Source organism: Periplaneta americana, chromosome 2, assembly GCF_040183065.1.
Source record: "Periplaneta americana isolate PAMFEO1 chromosome 2, P.americana_PAMFEO1_priV1, whole genome shotgun sequence".
Classification (NCBI taxonomy): Eukaryota; Metazoa; Arthropoda; class Insecta; order Blattodea; family Blattidae; genus Periplaneta; species Periplaneta americana.
The window spans coordinates 202,560,159-202,574,515 of record NC_091118.1 but is presented as its reverse complement, the minus strand read 5'-3'; the positions used below and the strand labels follow the sequence as shown (position 1 = coordinate 202,574,515).

The 14,357-nt window shown below is 34.8% G+C and overlaps 1 protein-coding gene across 1 annotated transcript in view; it reads right to left on the bottom strand.

The window, feature by feature from the left end:
• LOC138695053 (juvenile hormone esterase-like) overlaps window positions 1-14,357 on the bottom strand; it is a 40,795-nt gene that overhangs the window by 5,160 nt on the left and 21,278 nt on the right. Inside the window, exons 7-10 of the mRNA XM_069819397.1 lie at window positions 9,256-9,394; window positions 6,790-6,980; window positions 5,050-5,188; window positions 4,171-4,312 (exon numbers count right to left, since the gene is read on the bottom strand). Coding sequence (XP_069675498.1) covers window positions 4,171-4,312; window positions 5,050-5,188; window positions 6,790-6,980; window positions 9,256-9,394 — 611 coding nt within the window. The remainder of the gene's footprint in view (window positions 1-4,170; window positions 4,313-5,049; window positions 5,189-6,789; window positions 6,981-9,255; window positions 9,395-14,357) is intronic.

Genomic DNA, 14,357 nt, shown 5'->3' with positions numbered 1-14,357 from the left:
AACCCGTTCAATTTCAAACCCTCTGTGTTATACTGAACTTTTCTAATGGCATATTCTAGAGCGAAGTTAAAAAGTAAACGTGGTAATATTATTATTATTATTATTATTATTATTATTATTATTACTATTGTTATTATTATCATCATCACCATCACAACCATTATCGATAAATTACGTTAAACTATACTTTGATTACAATTATTTTATTAAAAAAAACATTAAAGACAGTATTGTCAAACCGCACAGATCATGACATTAACATATAGTTTTGTGAATAATAATGTAGATGTGACTATGGACGACACCAGGGGCGTACACAAGGAGAGGGGTTACCGGCTTTGAACCTCTCCCTTGAACTTAAAAAAAATTACATATTTAGATTCGAGTATTTCTTTTATCCATAATCGTTTTTCCTTCTCTAATTTTTCACTGTCAGAGTAACAAAATCTACATCGACATAAGGCATAGTCCTCCTACCTCTCCTTCAATATAATCCCTGTGCTTGGTGCCGTGGCACGTTCGAATTATAACAATGCTATCTTTATTATAGAGAGATCTACTGCCTAGTACCGACCTTGTAATAAAATGAAGCTGACACAGTATGAAATTTAACTTTTGTTTGTTAAAAATTGGATGGCTGTGAAAAAATTACTTTTCAAATATTTTATAAGGATATTCACGAATATGTTCTATTAGAACTAGTATAATATTAGTAAATATACCGTAATATAATAATAATAATAATAATAATAATAATAATAGTAATAATAATAACAATAATAATCTACAGAATTTAAAATACCGATAATGTAAATTGTAAACAATTTTAATAATGATCCCTCCCATTCCTTGACAAAATTCTGCGTACACCACTGAACAACACAAATGACACTATCAACATTTCCACATTGCAGTGAATTAGGCCAAATGTAATTATGATGATGATGATGATGATGATGATGATGATGATGATGATGATGATGATGATGATGATTCTGTAAGTCTCTTATATTAAATTATTCGTAAAATTTATTAACTGTGGTAATAAACAGATGATCTGAAATTAGAAGTAAGATTTCTGTAACGCCTAAGTGGCTGCAATCAGCATAACAAACGCGACGGAGAAGTTGTCGCTTTGGCAAGGCGAATTCTGTACTGGATTAAGAGAAAAATAAACTGACAATTAAAATCAAGGTTTTATTCTTAGCTAAATTTTATATTTGTGTAACAAAACACGTAACAGGATGGAAATTATAAAGAAAAAGTAAAACATTTATGCTGTTCGCGATTGTTATTGTGAGCATGGTTGGGATCGTAACAATGTTTGGGATTTGAAATAAAAGTCTGAAATGTATTTTCATTACTGTTTTGATAATCCATGCATTTAAATTGAACAAGGCAGAGCCTTCTCGCTTCCTCATTCCATGAGGCCTAGTCTCCAGACAACAATGCAAGAGGCTTGGAATACCTACATCTTTTATTCCGATTGTAACCTTAGCTGCATTGAAAGGATCAATTGCTCTCCTGAAGAATCACCTATATTCGAAATCAAACTAAGTTCAGTAGCATTCTTTACTTTTTTGTAACACTTACCTTTCTAAAAATAGGCATATTTCCACTAATCTCAAAAAAAATTATTTGCAGCTATGTACTGTACTTGTAAGAATTTCATTGTTAAAACAAAATTAATGGTTTTTCATTAACTTGTAAAAATTTCTATGGTTAAGTACTCTTTGTCCCTTGTGGCAGCTCACGAATGGTGAGAAGATATATAAATTTTAATTTTAGTCGAAACGATTCACACATCAATATGACTCCAATGAGTTTTTTTTTTTTTTTTAGTGGTCAACATATGTGGTCATAATATTTCTTTATGACCTGTGTGTATATCAGTAGGCCGTTGTTACTATTATTGAGTTTTTGTTTATATTCCGTGTTGTAGATGGCTTGTTAACTGATTAGATCTATAGATGCCAATTTGTTTAATTAATATGTCATAACAGAGAATAGGATTCATTGGAAACTACCACAGTTAAGTACTTTGGAATTAGACTACGTTAACTATTTTTGTCTTTAGTTTTCCTACATCTATTAATAACACTTGTTTATGTAGAAATAGTAATGAATTCATTACGTCACATTCAGTTGTTTCGTGGCTAACGAGAAAGACAGGTTATGGGGCGATTCTTAGTCATGGCATGACCTACATTGAACACGTTTATATATATTGAACGTTTGACATGAGTTTAAAATAGCAATTCCTTTGTTTTTTTAGAACTTTGAACATGTAGGCGATTGTCACGAAGGCCATGACTATACCGAGATAATGATGTGACTCCGATTCTTTTAACGCATTTATTTTCCTTTATGTTTTATCACACCTGGCTGAATTCTAAGGTACTTTGTTTTAAACATCCAAGACCTACTTTAGTTAATGACGTCACCTTATTGACAAAAACTGTGACCAGATTTTTCGAATGTCAAGAGCATGAACATATCACTTTAAAAACTTCTACCTAAATAACAAAAATTCGTTTATGGGCTATTCCATCTCAAATCGACCGAAATATAGAGAAAATTGACCTTGAAATTTTTAAATACAATGAAACTTTTTCTCTCCGTTGACAATTGTGATACAATCCTTTGTGCAAAGTTTGAGGCATCAGAACTTCATAGTGTTTAAATTTAAAATATTTAAATTTATCGTATTTTCATAAAATTAGCAAATTTAAACTGTTGTAGCTCCGAAACCCTTTCACCCAATGATCAAAATCATGGTTTATTTTGATGCTGAGAAGTTAAAGTTTATATTGACATATAAACAGATTTTCTTACTTTTTATGGAAATAGAGAAATTTAGATTTTTCTTCATTAAGACGCCTTTGACCATATATTTTTAAAATATATGGTTAGATTCCGCATTGAAAATACAAGTAAACACACATTTTTTACTGGTGCACCGTTGATAAGAAAGTATTGAAAATATCAAATAAAGAAAATAAATAGTACACGCGTGAACTAACCAGCTGACTGTAGGTAGTCGAGACAAGCAAGGCCAGGAGACAAATACGTGATGTGTCGTCTAGCAGTCATGGCTGGGCTAGCTTTATCACAAGTTTTCATAAACACAGGAGTAATATGACGCCCAATGCTCGCTTATCTTTAGCTCTCGGCCAGTGCTTGGGGTACTGCGCCGTTCAAGTCTAGGCGTGTGAAAATAATTTATTTAATACCCTCGAACTCATTGTCGAGTCACTAAGCAAACAATGTCGAATCCCTCTTAATAATGCAAGGTTTTTTCTCAATATTTTTTACATTTTTACAAATGGGCAAAAAGCCTAAAAGTAAGTAAAATCAGATTATCTGTCTCTGTGTATACAATAAAAATAAGGATTACTTCTTATCATAACCTACTAAATGTCAGCTTCAAAATGAGCTCTCGTTCAATGTTCTGCAGTAAATGGTTCCAGAGTTCTGAGCGCTGAAAGAGGCTTGTTTTTATAAAATACGCTAAATTTGTCGCTCAATAGTACGAAAACGGTTTGACTTTCGATAGTATATTTTTGAAAATGCACTGTCCTCACCACCTTGTATAAATAGGGAAAAAATTAGAGTATTAAAAAAATTCGAGGTCTTTTACTGATCGATTTCATATGGAATAGCCCTTATAGAGTAAAGGACATGTGAAGCAAAGATTTGTTAGGAACCAGGAACTCTTGAACTAACACATGCTTCTCTACGACGAGGGACTGAACACTGTTTTTGACTCTATGTTCTTTTTTATTTTTGTAATAATTATCTGTCAAAATCTGTCACTATTTACTGAAAACACTATATAACAAACCCCGTTGTCCAAGAACCGTTGGTAGGATCATTCGTTTTTAATCGGTTACCGGTATTTAACGATCGGTTGCGATGTGTCGGTAGAATTAGTGATAGTGAGATGGCATTTGGCGAGAATTTGCCATGGAATTACCTCACATACGCCTTACAGTTGGAGAAAATCTCGGAATAAAATTAATCAGTTAATTATTAGCCCCATAGGGATTTCAATCCACGCCCATGGCTGTACTAAAAACGCTGTCTCAATCATAGCCGTCGAATATGACCGCATTCCTGGAGAAGTAAGCTATCTTCATTGCTGTATTCTGTATTTGATGACATGCTCACCCTTCCTTAGCGAAACTGGCCCACAGCGTTGTGAACGTGCTGATCGCCATATCTTCCAGGGACGTGACATCGGATCTGGGAGGGTGCGTGTAATTGAAGAAGTATAATTTATCGTCGCCATGACTCACTCCTATGTAAGGACCTGCAGAAGAAACACGGAAAATAAAATAAATCAAATAGTCACTACTCATATGGTTTTCAAGATAAATAATATAAGTTAGTATAAGTTTCACTACACAGAGTGATTCGCTGTTATCGTCATTTCCAGCTTCATGCAGTCTTCGAAGTTTTTGTAGCTAGGAGATTTCAATGCAAGTTAAGTGTGGAATTTCTGTACCAATCAGCCCTGGGCACTAATATGTCAAATTATTTACTGTCGAGTACTACTTAACTCCCGATTCTACCTTCCCTAGCTAAGACTAATGTTTTGATCCGGTAAAAGTAGACAGAGTAAGACAAGAACATACGCAAGAGGGCGGTACCGGGTTTGAACCCCTTCTTGAACTTAAAAAAAAAAATTATTTCAATATATTTTATTGTTTCCATTGATTTTCCTGTTATGTAAAGTAAAGTGTCTTACCTAGCATATATATGTATATATATATATATATATATATATATATATATATATATATATATATAATTATTGTGGAAGTGTAATAATGACACAAGAATTTTTTATTATATAAAATTAAACAGAAGTAAAAATTTGTTTAAAAAAATACTTTTCAAAGATTTTATAAGGGTATTCATTAATATGTTCTTTTAGAACATAGTATAATATTAGTAAATTTACCGCAACATAATAATAATAATAATAATAATAGTAATAATAATAATAATATATTCCTTCTAAGTATCGGTATATCTTTTACTCACCAAATTCAGTGGAGAAGTTGTACATATGGTCAGATGAAGAATAGTCGAAGTTGTAAACGAAAATTGGCTGTAGACCGGAGATTGACAACATTGTTGTGGCTACATGAACAGGATAGTAGACCTTGCGATCGCCGTACATCTAAAAATAATAAAATAACAGAGAATGTGAACTCTGAAATTACACATAACACATATTATATTATATTATATTATATTATATTATATTATATTATATTATATTATATTATATTATATTATATTGTATTGTATTATATTATATTATATTATATTATATTATATTATATTATATTATATTATATTATATTATATCATATTATATTATATTATATTATATTATATTGTATTATATTATATTGTATTGTGTTGTGTTGTGTTGTATTACGTTATATGTATGTATTATAATGTCATATCACATACCATATTACATTACATCACATATCACATCACCTCACACATCACATCACATATCACATGGCACATCACAATACATATCACATTACATCACACATCACATTACACATCACATATCATATCACATCACACATCACGTTGTACATCACATATCACAACACATATCATATCACATCATATATCATTTCACATCACACATCACATTACACATCACATCACATATCACATTACATCACATATCATATCACACATCACATTACACATCACATCACATATCACAACACATATCATATCACATCACACATCACGGTATACATCACATATCACAACACATATATCACATCACATATCATATCACATTACACATCACGTTATACATCACATATCACAACACATATCATATCACATCACACATCACGTTATACATCACATATCACATCACATATCACATCACATCACATATCACAACACATCACATATCATATCACGTATCATATCACATCACACATCACGTTATACATCACATATCACAACACATATATCATATCACATCACATATCATATCACATCACACATCACGTTATACATCACATATCACAACACATATATCACATTATATATCATATCACATCACATATCATATCACATCACACATTACGTTATACATCACATATCACAACACATATCATATCACATCACACATCACGTTACACATCACATATCACAACACATATCACATCACATATCATATCACATCACACATCACGTTATACATCACATATCACAACACATATCATATCACATCACATCACATATCACATTACACATCACGTATCATATCACATCACATATCATATCACATATCACATTACACATCACGTATCATATCACATCACATATCATATCACATCACACATCACGTTATACATCACATATCACAACACATATCGTATCACATCACACATCACGTTATACATCACATATCACAACACATATCATATCACATCACATATCACATTACACATCACATATCATATCACATCACATATCATATTACATCACACATCACGTTATACATCACATATCACAACACATATCGTATCACATCACATATCACATTACACATCACGTATCACATTACATCACATATAACACCACAACAAATATTATTCACATCATACATTACATATCACATCATATCACATTATACATCACACATCGCAATACATAATCATATCACAACACATATCACACCACGTAGGCCTATCATATCATATCACATATCATTATCATATATCCTGTCATTACCTTCGACAGAGCTTCAGACTTGCTGATGTCAAACGTGTGGTTGCTCGCCCCAAAGTAATAGTTCAATATTGGCTCCCACAGATCGCGGCCGCAATGTTTTTCATTAAACAACTGGAAGGATGAAGGCGCGTCAGTGAAATCGTCCACGTGGTCGTTCCATTTCTGAATCTCTTCGGGATTTTGCAATGTCTCTGGAAATGGAAACAAATCAAATATGAACTAGAACAAAATGGGCATTGCACTAAAAATGTACCGTACTCCTTCACTTTGAGAGTCTAGGAAAGACCGGTAATCCCTATGCATGAGAGAGATAATAGTTCAAGCTAAATATCCATCCACAAGGTCTTTCTGTGTATCGTATTTACAGTGTCACAAAACATGCCATGAAGTCAATGGCAGATCCTTTCATACCATACGAAGAGTTAGTCACAGTAAGTATCGTACGATGGAGCAGTACCTTCCTAAGGGTGGAGCCGGGTGAAAGTTTGGTCATTTTTTTAGGAAATCCCCACGTTCGTTCTTTTTTTTTTTTTTTTTTTTGCAAAAAAAATAATCACTTATAATTAATGTATTTGTTGGCATTTTACAATTAAAAACAAGTTTTCTTGACGGTAAATTGACATTTTAAAGTCGTTTTTCTAAACTTTTATTTTTGCTGCATTTTCTCACATTCAAATGCTATACGCTGCAACAAATGTCATGCTGAAATTTTTACTAAATTTATATATGTATTTTTTTATCTGACTGGATTACTTTTTTTCAAGACAATCAAACAGTACAAATTTGATCTTACGGGAATGAATATTTAAGAATTAATTCATTCTAAAAAGTGAATCTGATGTAACATGTCCTGGGAGCCTGCCCTTACGGCGAAACATTGCGTATACATAGGCACCATGCAATTAGAACTAAATTGGCCGATGCCCTTAGAAAACTAAAATACACCGTCTATGAAGAAGTCCACGGAATCGCCGACAATGGCAGTAACAGACGAATTTACGTAATCGCCATTAGCGAATTCCTGTCTCAGGGTATGATAATCGACCCCACCATCAGGTTTGAAACGTATAAAGGACAGACCGAAGACGTACATGAGGAGAAACGAGCAATCTACGTACCAACCATCCCGTATTATAAAGATAAATACCAACTTCACGATATCAGTGTTACGGGATTGATGTTTGGAGCAAGAGGAACGATACCTAACTTCTCTTCTCAATTCTGTAAGACCCTAGGACTGCACAAATCTTTTCTGAATGAACTGGCCCTCCTCATAATTAGAGAGTCAGTCAAACTTTTACGGAACCACGTGTATGGACTCTAATTCAGTGTATGGAAAAAATTGACTCACCATTATCATTTTTCTTTTTCATTCTTAGCTTTCATTGATTCTTTACTTGAATTTTTTTTTTCTGTATACTGCCATTGTTTGTTTGTGTATTTGTTTGCCTTTTTTCTTACTCTTTTAGCTCTCATCTTCCATTTGTTCTTGTATTGTTTTGTATGCTTTGTCTAATGGCAGCCTCTAATTTGAGGAAGCTCTGATAAATAAATAAACAAATTCATTTTATTTCCTAGAATATATCTATAGAACACAATAATAAATAAATAAGTAAAACAAATAAATAATTAAGTAAGTAAATATTACCTTACACTCTCCAGCAATACCCTTAATATTTGCGCCGTTTTCTAAGAGCTGAATAATATTTACTTTGTCAGAAATACTCAGACGTGAAAGTGTTTGTGACATGATGTCTTACCGGTATGCGGGGGCTTGGATTCTCGTCACAACAACAGACCACGTTGTACTGTTTTCTGCTTTTTTTTAGACTCTGATGCATTCTACTAAACAGTGAGAACTGTGTATAGGGTAAAGTTTAGTAATATTCTGATACTAATAATATTATGATAGTTCTTTTTGAGAATTTTTTAAAATTTTACTGAGCGAGAGAAGGACCGGTTTTGTACAGAAACTTGTCCGCGATCATTCCCTTAATACGTTGACGCAAAAAACCGATCTTCCTCTCGCTCAGTAAAATTGTAAAAAATTCTCAAAAAGAACTATCATAATATTACCAATCTTTACCCCATAGGTCCACGCGATAGCGGGCTTTTGCTATAAGACAAGTACACTGCTGAATGAATCTGTGATTCTGTGAGAAATGTTCGAGTAAAGAAATTATGAGATTGCTTGGCAATATAAGAAGATCAGAAAATGTGAAATGAAAGATCGATGAAGAAATTGGTGGGGGACTAGACAGAAGCCTGTATCTAGTAGTGCAGAAGAGGCACAAAGAAGACGAAGAAAACCAAGGAGGAGAAAGAATAATGGAGAAGAAGAAGAGAATAAGAGATAAAGAGTAAGAAGGAGATAGAGAGGAGGATGTAGACATAGAGGGCCACAAAGAATAGGAAGAAGTTATGAAAATCAATAGCCCGATTTTCCTCGGCCTTTTGCAAACGTACTAGCAGCCCAGTAGCTGCCTTCGTTGCCGACCGTGCCTAGGAGGACGGGGACGCCGTTAACTCGACCGTCCTTCATAAGATGGAAAGGATGATCAGGAAGGAAGACCTCTTCTTCAGCGTCATCTTCCACGACAGGCGTCTGAAATCAGTTCATAAATCAAGAATCATTTAACATTAGAATGAAAGAAATAATTTACGCCGGGCGTTTTCTGTGTGCCTGTACACAAACTGGGAATACATTATTAATGATAACTTACTTACTTACTTATTGGCTTTTAAGGAACCCGGAGGTTCATTGCCGCTCTCACATAAGCCCGCCATTGATCCCTATCCTGAGCAAGATTAATCCAGTCTCTACCATCATATCCCATCTCTCTCAAATTCATTTTAATATTATCTTCCCATCTACGTCTCGGCCTCCCCAAAGGTCTTTTTCCCTCCGGCCTCCCAACTAACACTCTATATACATTTCTGGATTCGCCCATACGTGCTACATGCCCTGCCCATCTCAAACGTCTGGATTTAATGTTCCTAGTTATGTCAGGTGAAGAATGCAATGCGTGCAGCTCTGCGTTGTGTAACTTTCTCCATTCTCCTGTAACTTCATTCCTCTTAGCCCCAAATATTTTCCTAAGCACCTTATTCTCAAACACCCTTAATCTATGTTCCTCTCTGAAAGTGAGAATCCAAGTTTCACAACTATACAGAACAACCGGTAATATAACTGTTAATTAGTGATAACACAAATAAAAATGCCCAAATACTAATATGATGGAAACAACCTAGTTTTCAAAAATAAAAGACAATACCTTAATGTTATCTATCATCTGATATATTCTTCTGCCCCTAACATTTCTCCCGTTCACCATTCGTTCCAGTGCATCCTTTCTTAGTAGGCAGTTTCTTCTCAGCCAGTAACCCAACCAATTCCTTTTTCTCTTCCTGATCAGTTTCAACATCATTCTTTCTTCATCAACTCTTTCCAACACAGCTTTTCTTCTTATTCTGTCTGTCCATTTCACACGCTCCTTCCTTCTCCATATCCACATTTCAAATACTTCTAGTCGTTTCTCTTCACTTCGTTGTAATATCCATGTTTCTGCCCCATACAATGCCACACTCCATACAAAGCACTTCACTAATCTCTTCTTTACTTCTTTTTCCAGTGGTACGCAGAAGATGTTCCTTTTTTCTATTAAAAGCTTATTTTGCCATTAGTATTCTCCTTTTGACTTCCTGGCAGCAGCCCATGTTACTGCTTATAGTACACCCCAAGTATTTGAAGCTGTCCACCTGTTCTACTGCCTCATTTAGAATTCGCACATTTACCTTCTTCATTTTTCTTCCGATAACCAAGGTCTTCGTCTTGTTTGCATTTATCTTCATCCCATACTGCTCACAGCTGTCATTTAGCTCCAGTAGCATATCCCTTAGTATCATCTCCTCTTTCATGTTCTGAAAATAGTTCTTTACTAAATCTTCAAAGTAGATGCTGAACAGGATAGGTGATAAAGGGCATCCTTGTCGTACTCCTCTTCCTGTTTCACTTCCTCCTGACATTTCTTCTCGCATTCTAACTTTCATTCGTTTCATATAAAGATTACTGAACAACCTCCTTTTTTTTCCAATCCACACCAATTTATTACGAAATATATTTTTTTAGTAATGGCGTGTACTTGATTGTTCATCATTCAGCCATATGAAGCCAGTTATGTAGACTAATTTACCGACATAGTCATTGCCCAGGGTGCGCCATAGGAGGCTGGTCTACGCTACACCCGCGATGAGATGAGATGAGATGAGATGAGATGAGATGAGATGAGATGAGATGAGATGAGATGAGATGAGATGAGATGAGATGAGATGAGATGAGATGAGATGAGATGAGGTGAGGTGAGGTGAGGTGAGGTGAGGTGAGGTGAGGTGAGGTGAGGTGAGGTGAGGTGAGGTGAGGTGAGGTGAGGTGAGATGAGATGAGATGAGATGAGATGAGATGAGATGAGATGAGATGAGATGAGATGAGATGAGATGAGATGAGATGAGATGAGATGAGATGAGATGAGATGAGATGAGATGATGGAGATTTGTTGGGATGACACAAGGGAACCAGAGTTCCTGGAGAAAAACATCTGTGTTACCTGGACCACTGGTTTGCCAACACAAATTATAAATCAAGGTTACGCCGGGAATCGAATCCAGATCCACAGATTATTATGCAATATAAATTCATCTCAAATTCCCTTTTTTTAAGGGGAGGCAGAGGTGAATGTTTCAAAATCCACAAAATTTACCCGATTTGTTTGAAATTGATCATGGATACTAAGTATGTTATTAGTAATGGACATACTAAGTTTCAACTTTCTAAGTACAATAGTTCTGTAAATATTAATAATTTTATAAAACTTTATATCGTTTGATATAAAATGCTCCATGCACCATATTGTAAGAAATTTTCAATATTTCTTTTAATTTATATGTTCAGAGAAGGTATATAAATAATGATAAGTATTAGTTCATTATGGGAATAATATAGTAATACAGTTATCTTGGTTTTAATTTCATACTTTTAAGGGCACAGAATCAAAAACTAACATCGGAATATCAAAATAAAGATAATAAAAATGGAAAAAACCAAATTTTCATTTTTTCTTCAGTTTTGTTCGAAAATTTCACCTCTGCTTCTCCTTAAATGCTATCATAATATCGACAATTTATTGATTGACGTTATTCGTATGTATTGCGCTCTTTATCTTAGGAAAGAAGAATTCTAGAATTTTAACACGTTATCCTTTTAAACGTAATACATTTTTACCTAATCTCAATTCTCACAGTATGATCAGTGTTCCTCATGTAAGCCGGAGAACATTGTTGACTAAATTTGTGGAGTAGGCTATCCATTAGCTGTGCTGATTGTGCGTGAATACATCTAGCACATCAGCTTTAAGAAGCCAGAGGGGTGGTGATTTGTTATTGATAGGCAGTTACTAATTCGCTTTTCATTCAAAATAAAAAAAATAATGAACGCAAATTGAAGTGCAGAACATAAAATTGTACAGAAATGTTTGTTCCCTAGGAGAAGAGAACTTAATATCTAAAAGCAACTTGGTTCACAGCCGCGTTTGTGGCTCAACGCTAACGCATTGGTCTTCCATCCTGGTGTACAGAGTTCGATCCCTGGCCAGGTCGTGATTGAATTTGTGGTGGACAAAGCAGATTTTGCAGAGAGTTTTTCTCGAGCTACTCCCGTTTTCCTCTATCATTCCACCAACACTCTCCACCTTACCCTAATTTCATATGCATTCCTAGATTCACCCATACGTGCTACATGCCCTGCCCATCTCAAACGTCTGGATTTAATGTTCCTAATTATGTCAGGTGAAGAATACAATGCGTGCAGTTCTGTGTTGTGTAACTTTCTCCATTCTCCTGTGATTTTATCCCTCTTAGCCCCAAATATTTTCCTAAGAACCTTATTCTCGAACACCCGTAACCTCTGTTCCTCTCTCAAAGTGAGAATCCAAGTTTCACAACCATACTATTTATTATGCATGAATATATAAAATACTATATTCATTAGCTTCGTCTGGCTTGGCCTTTCGAGGGCTGAAACCTGGACATATTCTAATTACAAAATTAGGCTTGCTTTTGTCCTTTATGCGCCCTATACAGAGTGGAGGTAATATAACTGTGAAGATTGAATGGAGAAATAAAATACAATAAAAAAAAAATATATATATATACCCATATATAAATGCCTAATATGCGTTTTGTAATTAAGTGCATGGTTAATTGAAGGGTTCAGAACCATAGTGGGCCAAGCGCCATTTACTAAAACCGTAGAAAACAAGGGTTAAAATGAAGTTATTACCATAATTCAATGGAAACATATAGCAAGTAATATAAAGTATACACATTAAAACTAAATTATATGTCTATCTTCATTAAACTATGGTATTCACTTAACTTTAACTCTTGCTTTCTCCGTCTTTAATAAATGGCACTTGACCCACTATGGCTCTGAACCCTTCAATTAGAAAATTAGGCTGAAAGTCCGCGTATAGTTGGACCATCGGATCTGTGCCCCCGTAAGATATGCGAACTGAACCTTAATTCCTTTTCAGCCTCGGCAATTCATTTCTCTCCCTGTATTCCTATTTCTCTCTTTTGTATCCCTCTCTTTCTCTCCCCCACTACTCACAATTTTGAGCCTTCTTGCGGGGACAGTGTATTTGCACTTGCAGTCCAGTGTTGTCAACTCAACATGAATACTGTAGCACGGAGTGGTGAAAGAAATATTATTAAGCAAGTAATAGCATTTTGCATAAGTCAATCAATGTCATTAGACTACTTAAATTAAATTATGTATAAGTAATAATTAACCTTACAGTATTATAAGCAATATTCAAGAGACATGACACTGTTTGATGGAAATTTGGCAACATCCCTATTCGGCAAGGTTCGTGGCCTGCTGTTTGACGTAGTGGGAGAGAAACGGGTGGAATGGGGTGAGTAGAGGCGTTAACTTTTCCAAGAACGACGACAGCGCTGAAGGGGCAAAGATCCGATGGTCCGACAATAGTTTGGCAACAGCGCATAGCCGACTCATCTACTGCAGCAGGGTTGCCAGACTTCCTAATGCCAGCAAATAACGATACGTGTTAATATTTTTATTTAATTTGCAAGAAATTCGTTCATTTTATATAAAAAACTGCAAAGAGATAATCATTCCTTATCATTTTCTCTAATCAAAGAGTAAAAATCAGAACCGTATGGATAGTATTTTTCGAATAAAGCAGTATTAACACATAGGGATTTTTTTTTCTGAGAACAGTATTCATTTGGGACTTATATTGTATTAGAATTTTTTGTTGCGCTCTATCCAAGGAATAAGCTGTTAAAATCTGTAGATTTATATTACTTTCATCCTGTATAATCGATGATTATTATTAAAGTCCGACAGGTGGCCCGGTTGGTATCCGTGAACCCAACGCTGACAGGTGGGCCATTCTGCCTCAGTCCCTGGTACAGCCAGGTCCCACCCTCATACGAGTAACCTGATAAGCCCCAGGGGCCTGGAACCCCAAGCCCTTCCTCAATCAGCG